Source organism: Perca flavescens, chromosome 11, assembly GCF_004354835.1.
Source record: "Perca flavescens isolate YP-PL-M2 chromosome 11, PFLA_1.0, whole genome shotgun sequence".
NCBI classification, from domain to species: domain Eukaryota; kingdom Metazoa; phylum Chordata; class Actinopteri; order Perciformes; family Percidae; genus Perca; species Perca flavescens.
Window position 1 is genome coordinate 10,742,067 of NC_041341.1, and position 21,189 is coordinate 10,763,255.

Consider the following 21,189-nt stretch of genomic DNA (forward strand, 5'->3'; position numbering starts at 1 on the left):
AAACGTGTCCAGCAGGATGGAGGATGTTCAGTTCTTCCTGTTATCTCCTCTCTGCTGAGTCTGGTTCCTGGGAGAAAGGCAGACAAGACTGCAGAGAGAGAGGAGCAGATCTGGTGGTGATAGAAAGCTCTGAAGAGCAGGTACAGTCCATGATAGGATACAGGATTTACTCATTTTCTTCTAGGTAATATTTAATGATGATGATTAGGTTAAAGTTGAGTGTTGTGTGGCGATACATACTTATAAACTGCACACATATTGTGGTTAAAATTAAAATATAATGTAAATTCTTTATGTTGAACAGATGTTAATCTCTGGGATCACAAACAGAGATACTTGGATTGGTTTGACTGACAGAGATGAGGAGGGGACCTGGAAATGGGTAGATGGAACTCCACTGACTCTGAAGTAAGGCTTCACTTTGATTGAATATAGGCTAGACATTAACTTTCATTTCATATCACAGTGCTGAAAAATATTTGATTTGAATTTCCAGCAGACATTTCTTGCAAGCATAGATGCAGTGCATGCATAAATATATAGATTGATTTATTATAGATAATAAAATATGACCCAACCAAAACTGTTCCTTCTGATGCTGAACGTTTCACTGTTCTGAATTGCAGCTTAAAGATAATAAAGAATAACTAAAATAAAATATTTAGTAATAACATAGTTGTGGTAGTATTTTTCCATGTATTGCAACATTATTTAGTCAACCCACAATTTAAGCTTTGAGTATCAAACCCATCCCCTGTAGAAGGGGGTGTAAAGTGTGTAGCTTCTTAGAGCTGAGGCTGCAGTCTGCTTCAGTTTGTGCAGCGTGCAGTTTACTTCAATTGTGACTGTCATTATCTGCATGAATAAATTACCACTAGAGGAGAGTGACAAAGTATGTGTTTTGTCAGTTGGATGAAACAAGGACCTTTAAAACATAACTGGTGTGAAAGCGTGATAGCGTCTTATTCGTCTGAGTCACTGTTTTTTTCGGCACTCCCTTTCTTCATCTACTCTCGATCTTATTTGACGCACCGCTCTCTTAGCCAACTTTGATTGCTGTGTGTTTAATAACAGTAAGCGATACTTACTTTATAATATACCTTTAAAGCTGCAATAATTTGTTTTTTTTGGCAATTTAGAATCCTCTGAAAATGTACTTGCAAGTGTAACTACCATTTTTTTCATCCTATTTTCCTATGTTTTTGTGTGTAAGTAACTGATAGGAACAACAATCTCTGAAAATTGGTCCAGTATTATGCGTGAACGCTGTAACCGGCAACCACAGACCAGGCTGCAATGTAACCCTATGGGGCAAATGTTTAGCGTCAGTTTGGTCCAGTAAAGTGCTGTTTTTGCCACTGACAGATCAGCTCAGATTAATATTCTAAGTGTCTGATAACATTATAGAAAGGATCCCGACAGAGATAAACCTTTTTAAAACCTCTTTGAGACCTTTCTGTTTAACCAGAAACAGCTCTGAGGTCGCTTGCGCTAAACCCACCAGACTCCATTTAAAAGACAATACTTTTAGCGTGTATAGAGCCAATATATTTTAACATGTAAATCGGTAAACTATGTGTTTATTTCAACCAAAACTAGAGTTGTGATCGTTGGTAAAGTGGGAGGACGACCCAAAACGTCTTTTAATAGTTTTATTTTGTTTCTGTCGACTTTGAATGAAGTGTATTTTACGATGCTAAAATTATTGTTTATTTACATGGTGGGTTTGGCAAACGGATGTTTTTATGTTTAAACGTACAATATGTAACTTTCTGCCGCTAGGGGTCTCCCAACCAAAACAATGGATTGTAAACATACTTTTGATGACGTTGGGAAGTTGTAGTTTTATTGTTAAACACCATCGCTGGTTAGAATGCATCTGTTCACAGATGCATTTAGTTTATTCTCATTGTCTCTCTCAGTTGGAGGCTGCGCAGTACCGCTCAGCGCTCACTGGAAAAGTACTTCTAATATCCTTCACTGGTCTCCATCCAGAGCAACGGTATCTGTTGGTCCATTATATACTGTCTATGAGTATTACGGTTACAAGTATGTTTTTCTGTGACATTGTATGATTTACAATTATTCTCGAACATATTATCTGGGTGCCAGGGTTTTGACAGAAGTTACGAGTAACTAGAGGGGGAAAGCACGCCCGCCGATAGGGGGGGACAAACAGGTCTGTTGTCCCGGGCCCAGAGTAGGGGGGAGGGGGGGGCCAGAACTGGGCCCTCATTAAATTATGGAATAATTGAAAAAAACATTTTTTAAATAGGCCTATTTGTGGAAAAAAATATGTAATATTTGAGTTACATAAAAGCTTTTTATTTGTTTTCTTCCTAATTGTCCTTGAAATAGTGATCAAGAACCCCCCACCCCCAACACAAAAATGGTTTGGCCACTTATCAAAATTTGATGTTGTTGTCAGTAGCTAGATTTGAATTTCAGTAGGCTACCCTCAAAATGTCCGGTCAGCACAAGTCCGGTGCTCAGAAAAGGAAGGAAAATAGAAGAAGAAAATAGAGGCCTTAGAGATTTTCTAAACAAATATAAAAAAAAAAAAAAAGTGGTGACGGTGAAGCTGGAACTGTCAACGTAAAAGCAAGGTAAAAAACAGCGCAGCCAACGTTTACGAGCCTTGTAACGTAAGCTAACAGGCCAGCTCTCATGTTAACGTCCATTAGCTCGTATAAAAGCCTGAGACAACACGTTCTCTTTGACAGAAAGAGTTGAGTTTGGTAGCTCCGTCACAGAGGATGAGACAGAGAGGAGAGAGATCCAGCTGCTGTCAGGTGACAGAGAGAGTGATGTGGGAGGGGCCCGCTGCCTCGCAACGGAGGGACAGAGTCAGGCTACCAGTGAGAGAGAGAGAGAGAGATGCGGGAGGGGCCCGCTGCCCTGTCGGAGAGTCTGAGCAGGATGGATCAGAGACTGATCACACACTTAATTTCAGTGAGAGATGTGAGGAGAGGAGAGGAAGATCAGAGGAGAGGAAGAGCATAGGAGAGGAAGAGGAGAGGAAGAGCAGAGGAGAGGAACAGGAGATGAACAGGAGAGGAAGAGCAGAGGAGAGGAAGAGCAAGGGAAAAAGAGAGATCTGGGCACGGGGGGCCCATCTAAGCTACACAAAAAAAATATATAACAGGTATGGTCGTTTAGACATTTTAATGCAGAAATGTTACATATTGTACCTTTTAAAAAAAGGACCGTACTCATTAACAGAAAGGTCAACTTCCTTAGAAATCCTTTCCATGATGTTGTCAGACACTTAGAATATTAATCTGAGCCTGTCAGTGGCAAAACAAGCACTTTTGTGAAGGTTACATTGTAGCTTGTTTTGCAGCTGCCGACTGCAGAGATAGCGCTTAATACTGGACCAATGTCAAAGATTGTTTTTTCCATCGGTTACTTAGACACAAAAACATAATGGGGTCCAGGTTGAAAAAAACGGTAGTTACCCTTTAATAACCTCCTAGGTACTGGACAGGGCAGCCTGATAATGGTGGTGGAGATCCACAGTGGGGTGAAGAGGATTGTGTACACGTTGTGGCTGGCAGGAACACTGGAGCAAACTGGAATGATCTGTGGTGTGATGACTCTCTGCAATGGATCTGTGAAAAAATGGCTTAGCATTTAAAACATTTGTAAATACTTTTAAATGTAACCTACGATTATGCAAATTACATTTTAATAGCGTTATTGCATGTGTGATAAATGGAGAGAGAGAAAGAGAGAGCGAGCGTCTACATCAACATGTAAAGGTTTGGTGGTCAAGAATCGAGATCGCTATGATTTATAAAATAGATTCTTGCTGGGAAACTTTATTGTGGGACTCTGGAATTGTTAGCATATTGGCCTATCTGTATACAAGTGTATGTATACATTTGTACGGAGCCCCCCTGGGGTCAGCTGAGACAAGAAAACTAAACCGTGCGCACAAAATAAAAATCCGTTCCCTCAGTTTCTTTAACTGTTCGTGCTCTTGGTTTTATAAACTGTTCTCTGTCTCTACAAGCAGCAGAGACGGCAGTAAGACGAGTGCTTAGGGACAGTTTACAATCTACAGAGAGAGATACAACAAAAATATGTATTAATTAAATGATTAAATAAGTTAGTGTCTCCAAACTTACCTCAATTATTACTTGTCTCCTGCTAGTTGTACTACAGCACTTAATTAAAAAAATTAAGCATATTCATAATTTTGGTAAATATGTTTTGCCAAAAAAAATGAATATATGTCATCATTACAGAGAGTCATGTCTCCAAAACTACTCAGCACTTACTACAGCACTTACCTTTCAAAAATAAGCATAATATAATTTTGGGGAATGTAATGGAAAATATTCCCCAAAATTATGCATATGCCGATTTTTAAAAAGTAACCAGCAGAAGACTAATTATCTGTGAGGCAACTTTAGAGACACCACTCTTTTTAATTATTAAAATATTAAATGTTTCTGGACCAATGTTATTTCTCAAGGTTGGAGGACGGCTCATTTTGATGAAAATTAGTTTGTATCTCATTGTTAACCTTACTACGTTACGAAAGATGCGTTGTTTGTGATTTAATAACATTTCATTATAATAGTAGTAATTGATCCCAGAAGTTGGAATCTGTGAATATCTTTCTAACTTTGCTCACGTTTATAAAACCGAGGGCCCGGATTATGAATCCATGAAAACAGTTTATAAAACTGAGGGAACTGATTTTTTCTTTAGTTTACTTTAGTTTAGTTTTTTTTTTCTCAGCTGACCCCAGGGGGGCTCCGTACATTTGTTAATGAAATGTATAATAAAACAAAGCTACACATTATACTGAATATATACTATAATAAAGTTTGACCCTGAATTGTACTTGTTAGGATAATAAAGTTGACTTAAGCTGTTTCCTCTGTTGTCCGCAAGGCCGGATGAAAACCCCAAAACAAAGAAATAGCAGAATCATTCCATTAGTCCATGCTTTACAACATATATAGCGTTGTCAGTATTAACAGGATAACTATGGAATCACTTAGATAGATGTGTTTTGAAAAGCAAACTATATCATTGCTTAGAGTGTGTGTGTTGAAAACCCAAAAAAATAACATATATATCTTGTTTACATATTATTCTGTTTTTGCTTATATATTAATCTGTTTTTTGCTTATATATTAATCTGTTTTTGCATTTTATGACAGAAAGAGCTTTTATTGAGAAACTGTGAAGAGTGTAGGAAAGCACCTGGACAGATAAGAAGAGCACAGGCAGAAGCTGCAGCCTTGACGGGTGCATGCAACTGTGTGTGTGTGCATCTTGAAGGCACATGTGTGGCCATACACAGCACACGAGCTGTAGAGTTTATGAAGTTCCTTACTGTACGTTGTTTGTGAAGTGTTTCCTACATTACCTTACAAGGACAAGGAAGTACATAAAAGTACGTCCCTTTGGATAACTTTGGGAGGAGTAAAATGTTTTTTGTGTATAAATATGAGTGTTTTTGCTGAGTAGCAGCCCTTTTTGGGTCCCTTTTGGGCTTCCTTCGGGCTCTTTTACCCGAGCGCTTTACGTGGCATCGGGATGCCATCAAGTCTTCTCCATCTACCCTTGCACTTTCTGTTGCATTGGGAAAGATTAATTATGCCCCTCTCAGCTGTAGAGGGGTTCCCTTGCACTCGCTGAGTGTAAGGGAGGAAAAGAAAAAAAGAAAAAAATACTATCTCTGAGAAGCGGCTGTGAATACCTCTGTTAAACAGAGGCCAAAAAAATGCTCTTCTCTCTTATTTTGCCCGGACGCCTTTTGTTGCTGGGGAAAGATTTATTTGCCCTCTTTGCGCTCATATGAGTGTGGGAGAGATAGGAGGAAAAGAGAAGCAGCTTTAAATACCTCTGTTAGAGCAGAGGCTTTATCTTCATTTTTAGTTTTATTTCTATTTTATAGAGGAACACTTGCTTTTAATTTCTGCTTTTGTCACAAAATAATAAAAACTACCTGAGTCCGACTTTGGACTAGGGGACCCAATTGGGAGGTTTTCCCCCTTACGGGGGTTAGTGACTCCTCTTTAACCGCCCGTGGCCAGTTGCGGCCCGGCGGGGATCAACTTGGACACGCACATCTCCTGTTATCTCCTAGTGGGAGTGCATTACCCTACCCGTACAGCCTGGTCAGAGCCTCTGAGCATCCCCCTCTCTCTGTCCGCCGACCAAGGAGGGCAAGGCGGGCGTCCTTGAGAAGGAAGGGGCCTCCGTGACCCTGGGAGGACGGCTGAGACCGTGAGTACTAAAGAAAAATCATTGGTTTTAAAGATCCCCTCGGGCAGTGCTTGTCATATACAGGGGGATAAGAGCCCGTGTTTTTGGGGACGTCTGGTGTAGTGTGTATCTAATCTCTTGCCTCGCCTTCGGGTTCCCTGATCCGGGCGAGGGTCACTCTCTCATTAGACGGAGGGCGTGTGTGTCTCTATAAACTAATTATTATTAATCAGGGAAGCGTCAAAAGCAACTCCTTTTAGTATAGGTTAAAACATCCACCCCGCAGACGGGCAACTGGTGTTCGTCTGTACGGCAGAAGAGGGCATAAGGGCCGGGGGTTTGCTGAGGGGAAGGTAATAAAAGGGGTTGGCTCGGCCTCAGTAAACTGCCACACCGGTCTACACCTCCAACTGTTTCTTCCACATTGTGTATTTGAATTCAGAGAACTTGCTGGATAAAGATATTTACTCTCACATTCAATGCTTTAGGTTAATCAGTCACCAATGCACTTGACTAGTATGAACCCTTCTCAAATCTCCCTGTAATGACATTACAGTCAATTAAAGAGAACTTAATAACCATATCATGTATACAGTAGGCTATATATATTGTATAAAGTCTGTACTTAATCAATTAATGAAGTATTAAATTGCTCTCAAATAGTTCCTGTTTTTAGGCAGTTGCCTTCAAGAATGTTTATCATGTTACTTCCTCAAAAGTTTAACTTCAGAGAAACTATTGAAAAACCAACAAGACTTGGTTTAGTCATTTACATGTAGTGCAGTCTGTGCTGCAACACTGATGTTTGCCACAACAAGGCCAATTACACAAATCACAAACTTGCCTCAAGGGGCTTTACAACCTGTACAGCATACATGACACACACTGGCTTTAGACCCTCAATTAAGAATGCTTAAAAACTCCCCCAAAAAATGTTTATGGGGAAAAAAATGGTAGAGACCTCAGGAAGAAGAACAGCAGCAACCTCTGGTACTGGAAAATAAAGCCAACGCACACATGGGTCCAAAAGCTAGTAAATCTCAATAGACCCCCATGTTAAAATGCCCAGCTTTACAGCATAATTAAACATGTTTACAGCCTGATACAGCCTGGTGGATGCCATCACATGAGCTTCATTTGGGGGCTCTATGGTAAGAGTTATATTCAGCAAGGAGGCTGCATCGTGTCACTTCCCTTTTAGAAATGTAGCACAGTATGTTTACTCAGACAGTGTTTTAACTGACCTATTCTTACTTTTACTTGAATATAATATTCTGGTAATGTTTACAATACAAATCTCATGTCTTTGTCATCTGTAGATAGATAGATAGATAGATAGATAGATAGATAGATAGATAGATAGATAGATAGATAGATAGATAGATAGATGAGGAGAGGATTGTCAAAGAAACTTCTTTTACCACCTCTGAAACTTGACTTCCTCGGAGCGTGAGACACTGTCAACATGAAACCAACAACAATATATAAATACTTAGACCTCTTACATGTGGTGCAGTATGTGCTGCAGAGCTGAACCTTCAGGGAATAGTTGGCCACCTTATGAGTGATGGATGACATCTATGCCAATATTAGATATGACAAGTCTGTTGACCTTAGACCTTCAACAAATCAGACAGGTAAGATTCACTACGTTTACATGCAGCGAATAACCCGTTCAAAACCGGAATATTAGCAATAACCCGGTCGCGCACGGCCATGTAAACACCGGCAAAAACTTGAATATGCTACCTGGGTTACCCCTTTTCTAACCCAAAATTTTGGTCATGTAAACGGGTATCGGCATATCCCCATCAAAAGGAACATTGATTTGTGTTCTGCGCATGTTCTATTCGCAAGGAATCTTGGTCTTTTGAGTAGAGGAACTTCTTGTATGCACCAGAAAACATAGTTATAATAATAATTATATACTGTAATAATATAGTTATATATATATATATATGTCAATGCAGAAAACCTGCGCGCAGTATACCGGAAGTAAACAAGAAGTAGAGGTAAACATGGCGAGACGCAGCACAGCACAACACTTTTGGAGCGAGGAGGAAACCAATTTCTTTATTAGTGTGGTGAAAACCAGGAATATAATGTCTTTTGTTGACGGCAGAAAGTACCGAGATAGGGAGATTTATAAGAAGGTGACCGAAAAGTTATTGCGTCTTAATGTTGTCCGTAGGACGTCCAGACGCTAACCGTGCGTCGCTGTTGACATCGGGATATTGCCAATTGATTACAAATTCCATGTATAGCCTTCAGGAGTAACTCTCTCTGCTCACGCATGTAAACGGGTTATTCCGAATGTTTCAGAAACCCGAATAGTGACCTTAACCCGACCATAACCCGAAAATTGACACCTTGTAAATGTAGTCAATGTTCAGTCAGACAGAGAGGCTGACACATTAATCTGTATATTATCTGATTACTGTTGTATGATTGGTTGTATTAGCTGGTCTTCTCTGTGTTTAGGTCCCAGGAGCTCAGAGAGGAGATTTCATGGAGCTGTTGTTCTCTGTCTGGGGCTGCTGAGTGTTTTCCTGCTGGCTGGGATCATCAGCCTCGGTGTCCACTGTGAGTCTAAATCACATTCAGATGTTAAAGTTAGGTCAAACTCATTCTACTCTGAAAAAAGTACGTTTTCCCTAGATCAGAGGTCTTCAGTGTTTTTTAGGCCAAGGACCCCTTACCTGAGACATAATAAAGTTAAGTTACATATTTAACTGGGCCTACAAAAAAAGCCTAAAGCCTTTATAGTACATAGAAAACTAAGCGATAAAAATTGTTGGCATGATACGCCTATAAACATAAGTCATGTTTTAATGTTAAACATACATGTGAGAGTGAATCTTTAGGATGAACCCTATCATCAATGTTGTTGTTTTTTCTCACAAATAGGCTGATTTATATTTGCTAATAATTTGTTGGATCCATGTTAAGACATGTTGAAGATCTCCCTGTTGAAGATCTCTGCTATAGATGCATTTCAACTCCTTTTCTTACTTTTCATCCAGAATGTTTATCTGATTTGTTTCATTCACTGTCTTGTGTCAATTTTCTCATTTAGGTTTCAACATTTTGTGAATTATACACAGAAAAGAAATCAAACAGCCAAATTGTCAAAACAATCATTTTAAATTCAAATTGAAGTTGGTGCAGATCATCATTTCAGTTTTTATTAAGTATCAACTTATGTGCAGGTATTTTTTTTTTTTTTTTGATTGCTAAACGACAGCACAACTGGAGCCACACGCTCAAAACTTTAACCACAGTTTTCACAGCAGCAGTTCTTGTAAACCAAACCCTAGTTGGTTTTTCATTGCTTGAACAGTTTTAGTCTACACACTTATCCCATGGCTTTAACCACAACCTGCACAACACTGTGAATTTAGAGCACTTTGTTCAAATGCTAACACGCTGCTGTCAAACCACACATGCAAAACAAAATGGATTTCAGCCTGGTCCACCTAAAACACTGCTGATTGCAATTTTAGCTGAAAGCCTAAATATGTGTCTTGTTTAAGACTCATTAGTGAACACACTGTATTTATATAGAAAAAGTTCAGAAAGACCTTTTTGGAAATAAGGAAACACAAAGTAAGAATTAAACAGTTATACTGTGTACCGTTTGAGAGAAACAGTGAACAGGTAAAAGAGCAAAGATACCAATATGTCCAGGTAAGATGTCTGAGGTTATATAATACAGCTATAAAAATGTAAAAAAACAAACAAAAAACACTAGCTTTACTACAGTAAAACTGTGCACATTACAGTTTTTCTTGATTGCGTTGACCTGCTTAAAGAAACTGGGATCCACTCGGTTTTCATCATCACTGTCTCAGCAGAGCAGAAGACACCTCTTGCAAATGTGTTAACCCTGTCTCATTGGATTGACACATTTTCCCCACCCTTTTGCAGAACAGTTAACACGGATGTTATTCAAGCAGTCCAAACTCCATTGTTTTAGTTATGGTAACCAAACAGAAACCATCTGTTCCTAACTATTATAAACTACCTACATCAGTATGAAATCACTGAAGCACCTGTTTGACACTCCTTCACACAAATCTTCAATTAGCAATCAGTGTGCAGGGTTAGGCCATGTGGCCCCATCGTCAAGACAGAAGAGACGGAATATCAATAGTGGCTATTTCTTATACTCTACAGTAATAGATGTTTATACTTTACTGTAATAGATTTTATTTTTATTTTCTTAATTTCTTATACTTTGGTTTATATGTATTTTGTTTAATATTTACAGTATTTCAGTTCTCAGCCACAGTTTGAAAATAAGAATCAATGGAATCAATAAAATTTGCATCAAAGCATTTCTGATTCTGGATCCAATTCTTTTTTCAAGAAGGCAAAGTTGACCACAAATGGCACTGGCATGAAAGCTACGTACAGTAATAGGCTACAATAGAGATAGATAGATAGAGATACTTTATTTATCCCGAAGGAAATTAAGGTGTCCAATAGCTTATACACAAACAAACACAGACATACGACATATGACATCCAAGCACACATACTACATAAATACAAAGAAAGATATCAATAGTGTGCCCTCACAGTAAAGTTTGGTTGTAGCATGTTTAAAGGGGTGACAGAATGCAAAACCGATTTTACCCTGTCATAGTTGAATAACGACAGTTCAGTGGGTAAATAGGACATACATATGAGCTCAAAATCCCATTGACACACCTTTACTATGAAAATCTCATATTTTGAAACTGCCGCTGAAAACGGGCGAATCTCAACAAAGCTAGTTGCCTAGAACCTTTGTCACAGCGTGGGTGTATTAAGAGAACAGTCATGCCCCAACATTTACATACACACAACTGACCTGAGATCAGGTAGTCTTCTGAATCTAGGTCATGCAGATCTCTGCTATTCCATTACAAAATTCACTTCTGAAACTTTTTTTATGCGAGAAATCAACTATGTAAAGCTCAAATATGGGCTGTTTAACAAAAATGTATGTCTAATTGCAAATTTTGACAGCCTTCCTTCACAGACCCCTGCCTGCTGTGAGCTCGATTGAGCTCCGTTACAGCTGGCAACCCACGGCACTTCATACCCGCGCAAAGTCACCGTTTTTTGGCTAATGGACTACTAAACGCCGGTGCTCTGACAGAGCTCCAGGGTCTGCAGTTCCCCTCTTCCTAATGCCAGGTGTGTGTGTGTGAGTGAGAGCGCGGTCAGCGAGCTTGTTACGCCAGCAATCTCTTACCACAGTTTCCAGTTAATCTTATAATGTGTGTAATTATAATGTGTTGAGTTATTTAAACAAACGATCGGTGAAATACACGCCTCTTGTCCGCGAGTCTCATTGATAGAGCCTGCGGCTGGATGTGATAGAGCCTGCGGATGGATGGAGCTAGCTAGCCTCCTCTTAGAATTCCTCTGGAATTCACAAAAATTCATTAACTTGAAATCGGACACCGTTGTTAGCTTTATAAGACATTTAGTTAGATGTTGTATAAGTGGCGTGACGAAATTCAAACTTTAAATATACTCGAATTACGACCAAAAATTAAGCTAACTATCCGTGATTTGTAGCTACGCATAGATAGGATTGAAGGGACAGTCGCAGCTAACGAAACCCTTACAGCTCACAAATATTCATTAACTTGAAATTGGACACCGTTGTTAGCTTTATAAAACATTTAGTTAGATGTTGTATAAGTGGCGTGATGAAATTCAAACTGTAAATATACTCGAATTACGACCAAAAATGAAGCTAACTAGCCGCAATCTTGTACACATAGGATTGTAGGGACAGTCGCAGCTAACGAAACCCTTACAGTTCACAAATATTCATTAACTTGAAATCGGACACCGTTGTTAGCTTTATAAGACATTTAGTTAGATGTTGTATAAGTGGTGTGACAAAATTCAAACAGTAAATATACTCGAATTAGGACCAAAAATTAAGCTAACTATCCGTGATTTGTAGCTACACATACTGTAGATAGGATTGAAGGGACAGTCGCAGCTAACAAAACACCTAACTAGTCTTCACAAATATTCATTAACTTGAAATCAGACACCGTTGTTAGCTTTATAAGACATTTAGTTAGATGTTGTATAACTGGCGTGATGAAATTCAAACTGTAAATATACTCGGAATTACGCCGAAAATGAAGCTAACTATCCGTGATTTGTAGCTACACACAGCTAGGATTGAAGGGACAGTCGCAGCTAACGAAACCCTTACAGCTCACAAATATTCATTAATTTGAAATTGGACACCGTTGTTAGCTTTATAAAACATTTAGTTAGATGTTGTATAAGTGGCGTGATGAAATTCAAACTGTAAATATACTCGAATTATGACCAAAAATGAAGCTAACTAGCTGCAATCTTGTACACATAGGATTGTAGGGACAGTCGCAGCTAACGAAACCCTTACAGTTCACAAATATTCATTAACTTGAAATCGGACACCGTTGTTAGCTTTATAAGACATTTAGATAGATGTTGTATAAGTGGCGTGACGAAATTCAAACAGTAAATATACTCGAATTATGACCAAAAATTAAGCTAACTATCCGTGATTTGTAGCTACACATAGATAGGATTGAAGGGACAGTCGCAGCTAACGAAACACCTAGCTAGTCTTCACAAATATTCATTAACTTGAAATCAGACACCGTTGTTAGCTTTATAAGACATTTAGTTAAATCTTGTATAACTGGTGTGATGAAATTCAAACTGTAAATATACTCGGAATTACGCCGTAAATGAAGCTAACTATCCGTGATTTGTAGCTACACACAGCTAGGGTTGAAGGGACAGTTGCAGCTAACGAAACCCTTACAGCTCACAAATATTCATTAACTTGAAATCGGACACCGTTGTTAGCTTTATAAGACATTTAGGTATATGTTGTATAGCTAAGTGGCGTGACATTGTGTGTAACATGTGGTAAGAGATTGCTGGTGTAACAAGCTCGCTGACCGCGCTTTCACTCTCACACAACGGGCCATTTAGCTAGTAGGAAGAGGGGAGTTGCGGGCACTGGAGCTCTGTCAGTGCTGCCAGCCGTAACGGAGCTCACAGCAGGCCGGGGTCTGTGAAGGAAGGCAGGCCGGGCGGCGAGGCAGCAGCACCGCCGCTGAAGTCCGACACACAGTCTTGCCATATTTGCCATTAGCCATCAATTTTCGTAAAACAGCCCATATTTGAGCTTTATGTAGTTGATTTCTCACATAAAAAAGTCTCAGAAGTGAATTTGGTAACGAAACATTGCAGTGTCTGATAGTGTTGACGAACTGACCGAAGAGCCGGTTAATTAACCCGACTCTTGTCACTGAACCGGGAGACTCGAGTGCCATACGTCAATGAACCGACTCAATGTTTTTTTCTTTTACTTCATTCATGCCGTCATGTGTGTAGCTGGTTTTCTTCTGCTACTGTGTGTGTAGTAATCTAGCTCATTAGCGCCTCCACTGGAGTGGTGGTGGTAGAATCAATCAGGAGATGAGCTACCTAGACCCATTGACATATGCCTAGACCGCGCACCAAGCTACTGAACGAGACCGAATGTAACCGTGCAACCGGCCGGCCCGCTCGAGTCTAATGTAACCAAGCGGTGTCTTGGTTCTCGGCAAGTTTGAGTTATTAACCAAGCCTTGTTTCTGGTGCATCTTAGAGGATTGTGTTCATGGCAATTCACACATTATCGATGGGGAAGTACAGTACATCACATACAAATACACGTCATGTTATCTTGGTAGTTATGTTAAGTTAAATGTTAGAGAAGTGAATGTTGCTACGTGGTAGCTAGGCTAGGCTGTCACAAGGAGACCGCGCACCAGGCTACTGAACGAGACCGTAAGGACCGTAACCGAGGGTAGCCTACTGCACGAGTCTATATTCAAACGGGTGTCTAGGTTCTCGGCAAGTTTGGCTTATCAACCGATCCCAGAAGCCTTTATTTCTCGTGCATCTTAGATGATTGTGTACCTACAAATTCATAGACTACATTACAGATGGATATCACATACAAATGCATGTCATGTTATCTTAGTAGTTATGTTAAGTTAAATGTTTGTTACATGATAGGTAGGCTGTCACCAGGAGATCGTGCACCAGGCTACTGAAAGAGACCGTAACCGTGCCTAATGCATGTGTGGCGGCACGAGAGCTGACAAAACCAAACACCGACAACGCCACCCTGGGAATTTCACCCAGAGAATGATATCACTTACTAATGAATTATTTTACTTCCAATTGCAAGATTATCATATTTAAGGTCACACAGGTCAGTATACAAAAACGCCGAAGACGAGGTTCAACTTACAACAAAAGAATACAATTTTATTTCGATAAAAATCAATAAAGTTAAAAAGCAATCAATTTAAAACACATTCACACCAAAAAGGGGGAAAAAATAAGAGTGAGGCTATTTGCACCCCTGGTACAATTAGCAGTGTATGCTATTTGCACCCCTGGTACAATTAGCAGTGTATGCTATTTGTACCCCTGGTACAATTAGCAGTATATGCTATTTGTACCCTGGTGCAATTAGAAGTGTATGCTATTTGCACCCCTGGTACAATTAGAAGTGTATGCTATTTGCACCCCTGGTACAATTAGAAGTGTATGCTATTTGCACCCCTGGTACAATTAGCAGTATGCTCTTTGTACCCTGGTGCAATTAGAAGTGTATGCTATTTGCACCCCTGGTACAATTAGCAGTATGATATTTGTACCCAAGTGCAATTAGAAGTGTATGCTATTTGCACCCCTGGTACAATTAGCAGTATGCTATTTGTACCCTGGTGCAATTAGAAGTGCTATTCGTACCCCGGTGCAATTAGAAATGAATGCCATTAGTACCCCGCCGGTGCACACAGCAATGTGTTCTATTAATACCCCGTCTGGTACAAATATCAATGTATGCTATTTTCACCCCTGTGCATTTACAGTACCTTGGCATATATTTACACACAGTTATCCATACTTCTCACGTATTACGTATTACACCTTCTTGGAATATTATCGCCCTGACATTCTTACCCTAACCATAACCAATCCCACTCCTCTTGCCTAAACCTAACCAACCCAACCAGAGCAGGCATATTCATGAGTCTTCCCCTACCACCCTGCAAAAAAAAAGAAATTTGCGTTCGCGGGTCCTGACTTGCGCAATTGCATGCAAATTATCCAATCCAAATTTTAAAAAAATAAGATCACCACACAGGGGAACCCCAAACTCCCATACCAAAGGTAAGCGTACTGACCACTCACCTAGCAGTTCTTTGAGGCTACTGAACAACTATTTACCACTTGGTTTCTTCAAGCCTCGGTTGCTAGGTAACCATACTGTATACAAAAACATAGGTACTAACTAACAAACCAACGGTTGTATGCTTTCACTGAAGACAGAAAGCGCAACTGTAGTATCCATTTTCCGCTAGAAATTCAATTGTTATAAACTTTAGAGACAAAACTTCCCTAATATGCCAGTTTCTGCGGTCATGGAAGATGAACGTCCGCCATGATTTCGGTGCACGCGAGCAACGTTTTTTTTGTTGTTACGTCACAGGGTGTAAATTAGGTGTAAAAATAATTAGGCTGAGGCTTACCAGTGGCGGAGAAGGGGGTACGAGGGGGTAAGGGGGATCCCAGGGAAAGTCACCCGTGAACACAAAAAAAAACAACAGTGAACACAGCAAATCAAACGGGGAAACACAGCACAACGGGAAGGAGATACCACCACCTGGACACCAACACCACCACCTTGGCTCTCAGTCAACTAAAAATTAAAGGGTTTCACTCACAAAAGAAATATCAAAAATCAATAACAGATTATAAGGAAACAAATTGAAAGGAAACAAACAATATAAATACAAAACTAAACAAAATATAAGTACAACTTTTAATTAAATTGTAGACAAAAAAAAGAAAAAGAAAAGAAAGAAACAAAGTAATCAACCAAATTAATATAAGGAGCCAAACCCCTCAACTACATTCATTCATATAAAAACAGGTGGCTCATACATTGGCCCAGTAGCCATGAAGGCAACACAGGCATGCAACAATGGTTACAATACTCAGGATTTTTAAATAGCTGCCTCGGCAAAAGTCTTCTTTAGGCAAAACAGCAATCTCGACAAAACAGCAGCCTCTGCAAAAGTTTTCTTTACGCAAAACAGCAGCCAGTAGTTGAAGTGTTAAAGCTAACAGGGATCTCCGGCGGCTTCAGCATTCCGTTCAAGCAGAGTTTTGGTAGACCCAGAGGGAGGCAGCTCCGAGCATGCAAACCGCAGCAGCTATCAGTGTTACTCGCTTTTCATTCACGTTCACATTCATCTCCGTGCGTGCTGTAACGCTGTCTGACGGTTCCAGCATTAGCTTAGCCTAGCACAGATCCTGCAGGTAACTGGTTCCAACTAGCCTACTGCTCCGAATTTTGACAAAAGTGACAAAATAACGCCAACATGTTCCTATTTACATGTTGTGATTTGTAGAGTCACAGTGTGTACAAAAAACAACGTAACATGAGACACAGCCATCTTCTAACAGTAAACAAACCGGGAACTATATTCTCAGACAGGCTTGCTGCGAGCATATCACTCCGCCCAAGTACTATATTCTTCCGCCTGAGAATATAGTTCCCGGTTTTTTTACAGTTAGAAGATGGCTGTGTCTCATGTTACGTTGTTTTTTGTACACGCTGTGATTCTATAAACCACAATATGTAAATAGGAACATGTTGGCGTTATTTTGTCACTTATTCGGAGCAGTCGGATTGCTGGAACCATTCACCTGATGTTCTGTGCTGACCTGATGTCGCTGGAGCCGTCAGACAGCATTACAGCACGCACGGAGATGAGAAGGGTATGTATCGACTTATCTAACTCTGGGCTTACGGTGAATAAGCTAAATTCCCAATAAGTCGGCGTGTTCCTTTAAAGACCAGCTGATCGCTGCCCGATTCTTTGAAATGAATGGCCGCATTGCATTGAGGGATAGGCCTATCGGCTTTGAATGCTTCCTGCTCGGATCATATCGTAATGTTCTGTATTACAGCATATACTGTAATATTTCACCGGTAATAAGACCGAAATAATATTATTAAAGTAAAGAAATGAATACCATGATAACATCTAAATAAATGTTGATAGATGTAGCATTATAGGTTAAAAAATATAAATCAACAAAAAAGCAAGTTATGTTATAAAAAGTGAAGGAATTTTTTTCTCTTTAAAGAAAGTATTGATTTGTGTGAAGTCATTCAAATTATTCAGTATTTTGTATTGGCGTTTGATGCTAGTGTTTTTACTCTGTGTGTTCTGAGTGACAGTGTGTGTTGTCTCAATGAGGATTGTTCAAAAGGTTTCAGTGCACTGAGCCTGTTTTGAGATGTGTGTGTGAAGATTTGGGTTGTTTGGAGCTGATGTGAACCGTTTACCTCAGGTGACTGTTGGCAATGCAGACTGTGGTAAGAGTTTTGCATGTGGCTTCAGTTGTGACCAGTTTTGTTTAGCAATCGAAAAAAACTGTTACAGCAGCAGTATAAGGTGTTAGTGATAAAACTGTAGTAAAAAAAGACTTGAATGCGGAAGGTGTTTTGTCTTTCTGAGAAATGTCTGGTGGTAATTTCTGACCATGTGTCATTACGTGGATCAGCTGCAGATCTCTCCACTATCAAAGCCAACCTGACTGAGTGTCTCCAGGCCAGTGATGACTTGGACAGGCTTAAACAGAGTGAGTGCTTCCGTCTGGTATTTAGATTTACTTGCCGTAACATTTTTACCCAGTCACCCTGCATTGTGATGAGATCTGTGATTTTGGTAGGGTTTGCTCGAGATGAGGAAAATACAGTAGGCTCACACCCTTTGACATGTCATAGGTTGGTTAGTATGATTATCTTTCACTATCATGGGGCAAAAAAAAGGATATCAAGTTGTGTGAAATAAAGTAGACATGACATGAATGCAGAAGGTGTTTTGTGTTTCTGAGAAATGTCTCTTGATTATTTTAGACCATGTGTCATTACGTGGATCAGCTGCAGAGCTCTCCTCTATCAAAGCCAACCTGACTGAGCGTCTCCAGGCCAGTGAGAACAAGTCTTCTTCCCTGTCTGAAGAGAGAGACCGGCTGAACTCCAGCCTCACTGAAATGGCTAAAGAGTTGGACAGGCTTCAACAAAGTGAGTGCTTGCATCTGGTATTTAGATTTACCTGCTGTAACATTTTTACTCAGTCACCCTGCATTGTGATGAGATCTCTGATTTTGGTAGGGCTGCACGATTTGAGGAAAATAGACTCACGCCCTTTGACAAGTCATAGGTTGGTTAGTATGATTATCTTCACTATCGTGGGGAAAGAAAAGGATATCAAGTTTTGTGAAATAAATTAGACATTACATGAATGCAGAAGGTGTTTTGTGTTTCTGAGAAATGTCTCTTGATTATTTCCGACCATGTGTCATTACGTGGATCAGCTGCCAACCTGACTGAGGGTCTCCAGTGAGAACAAACTGTCCTCCATGTCTGAAGAGTAACACTTTTATTCAGTCCCCCTGCATTGTGATGAGATCTTCTTAGTATCTTCATGATTTAGTAGCAAATTTCAGTCCAAAATTTGAAATTTTATTAACCAAACCTAAATTTATGAAAACAATACATGATTATAGACCCCAGCAAAATTGTGTCCTCTTTCCCTGCATGTTGCTACATTGCTACATTATATTCTCCTAACTGACAATTCTCTCTTGTCTGTGCTTGATTGCGCCAGAGTCACAATGTATAAGATGATTATTAGTAGATAATAGATAGATAGATAGATAATCTATATAATCAATTTGGTCCAAAACCAGTCAAGTCTAGAACCATCTGATAAGGTTAAATTAACCAAATGAGCACCATCATTAAAAAAGTTGACTTCTACAGAACTACATATTGACATAGAACTACATATTGACATGAGTCTTGTTGATCTGTAGTGTATCTTGTTTGTATCTTACAGAGAAAACGTGTCCAGCAGGATGGAGGATGTTCAGTTCTTCCTGCTATCTCCTCTCTGCTGAGTCTGGTTCCTGGGAGAAAGGCAGACAAGACTGCAGAGAGAGAGGAGCAGATCTGGTGGTGATAGAAAGCTCTGAAGAACAGGTACAGTCCATGATAGTATACAGGATTTACTTATTTTCTTCTAGGTAATATTTAATAATGATGATTAGGTTAAAGTTAAGTTTTGTGTGGAGATAAATACTTGTAAACTGCTCACATATTTTGGTTAAAACTAAAATGTGATGTGGATTTCTTTTACAGACATTTCTCTCTGGATCCATCAAAAAAGATACTTGTTATTGGATTGGTCTGAGTGACAGAGATGAGGAGGGGACCTGGAAATGGGTAGATGGAACTCCACTGACTCTGAAGTAAGGATTCACTTTGATTTAATATAGACATTAACTTATAGAATTCCCTCGAAGCGGAATTTTTAGTGCTGACACTTAATGCCGCAGTCATCTACCTGGAGAGCATTATGTGACACAGAGGAACTGTGTTCATGTCAGAGATTTGCAGTATTATGATTCTCTTTAATTTGTTAGGAACTGGAGGACAGGGCAGCCTGATAATGGCGGTGGGGGCGAAGAGGACTGTGCACATATTGGACCTACCACCGCTGAGTGGAATGACCTGTCATGTGAAAAAGTTATGTACTGGATCTGTGAGAAAAAAGCTTAACATTGGTGTATGTTTTGTTTTGATGATGTGCTTGTGTGTCCATAACAGGGTATCAGTGAACACAAAATACTGGGACTAATATGTATGTATAAAATGCCTGATTAATCTATATCTAATATAAGCAGCAACGTAACCAATTCCTCTTCAGTCTAGTGTTGTTTGCAATCAATAAATAATCTTTTAAAATCAGAGACAAAGACAGGTGTGCATGAGGCTTTATAGTAAGAGTGATATTCATCATACAAAGAGTTTGCATGTTTGGTTTACTTAAAAAAAATTAAGCAGTAACATTTACTCATAGAGTGTGTGTGTGTGTGTGTGTGTGTGTGTGTGTGTGTGTGTGTGTGTGTGTGTGTGTGTGTGTGTGTGTGTGTGTTAACTGATCTAATTACTTTTAGTTGAATACAACATTCTGGTAATGTTTTATAGAAAAAAAAAGACTTGTTTCTGAATCTCTGAGGAAGAAGAGGCTTGGGTCCAATGAAGAATTAACAAAAGATTTGATTAAACAAAATGACTTAAATGTTAAAAAACAATATTAGACTGCAGCAGCGGCAGGGACGTCACTAGGATTGAAAGGCTTAGCCTCCAGGGTATTTGTAACTTGCGTTTGCAAAATCTTTGCACTCACATCTTTCGTTACTGTATTAGAGCTACACTTATGTCAATAACCAGTCAAGAAACCAAGATGTTAACAAGTCAAAAGTGACAGACATATCCTCTTCTTCCATTTCTACTCTGATGCTAATTTTATGACTTCGAAATGCAAATTGGTCACATGAAACAACATCCAAAATGTCCAAAAACAGACAGAGGCCAGACAGCTAATAAGTTGAAGTAAGTTGAACAAATATGAGATAGCAGTACAAGAAAAAGAAAAAAAATAGGCATCACTGCATACTTTGTCATGTAAGATATTAATACGGATCCTATTTAAAGTGGCTACTGTCTAAATACAATAACCTGATGGCTAACCCCTAACCCTGATGCTGAAATATCTTCCATCTCATCTGCTCAATGAATTGAAGGATACAACGGTACAATAGCATTAACAGGAACCCTATGACATTTAGTTTTCAGTGACAACAACATTCTATTGTTTTAGAATAGGCCTACTATAGAGATAGGCTAGATTATTGGCAATGAACAAAGAGTTGCAATTAGCTTGCTAAGTTAACCATTTCTTGTAATTCCCTCATTCACTCTAGCTAGACTATAGTTTTCCATAGCAAACCAAAATATCCCCT

General features: G+C 39.4%; 2 protein-coding genes across 3 annotated transcripts in view; both read left to right on the forward strand.

The window, feature by feature from the left end:
• LOC114564647 (CD209 antigen-like protein D) lies at positions 1-3,918 on the forward strand. 2 transcript variants are annotated; one of them, XM_028592110.1, is made up of 3 exons: positions 1-140; positions 305-408; positions 3,477-3,918. In XM_028592110.1, the coding sequence occupies exons 1-3, from the start codon at positions 24-26 to the stop codon at positions 3,628-3,630; spliced, it is 375 nt and encodes a 124-aa protein (XP_028447911.1). In that variant the 5' UTR covers positions 1-23; the 3' UTR covers positions 3,631-3,918. The 2 variants fall into 2 exon arrangements, 1 of the variants encoding a protein (XP_028447911.1); XR_003693792.1 differs by lacking the exons at positions 1-140; positions 305-408 and adding an exon at positions 3,019-3,145.
• Positions 3,919-7,795: 3,877 nt separating this feature from the next.
• Positions 7,796-21,189, forward strand: part of LOC114563619 (CD209 antigen-like protein E) — a 45,295-nt gene continuing 31,901 nt past the window's right edge. The window contains exons 1-5 of the mRNA XM_028590418.1: positions 7,796-7,865; positions 8,710-8,811; positions 17,881-17,958; positions 18,236-18,403; positions 19,221-19,363. Of these exons, the coding sequence (XP_028446219.1) occupies positions 7,796-7,865; positions 8,710-8,811; positions 17,881-17,958; positions 18,236-18,403; positions 19,221-19,363 (561 nt within the window). The remainder of the gene's footprint in view (positions 7,866-8,709; positions 8,812-17,880; positions 17,959-18,235; positions 18,404-19,220; positions 19,364-21,189) is intronic.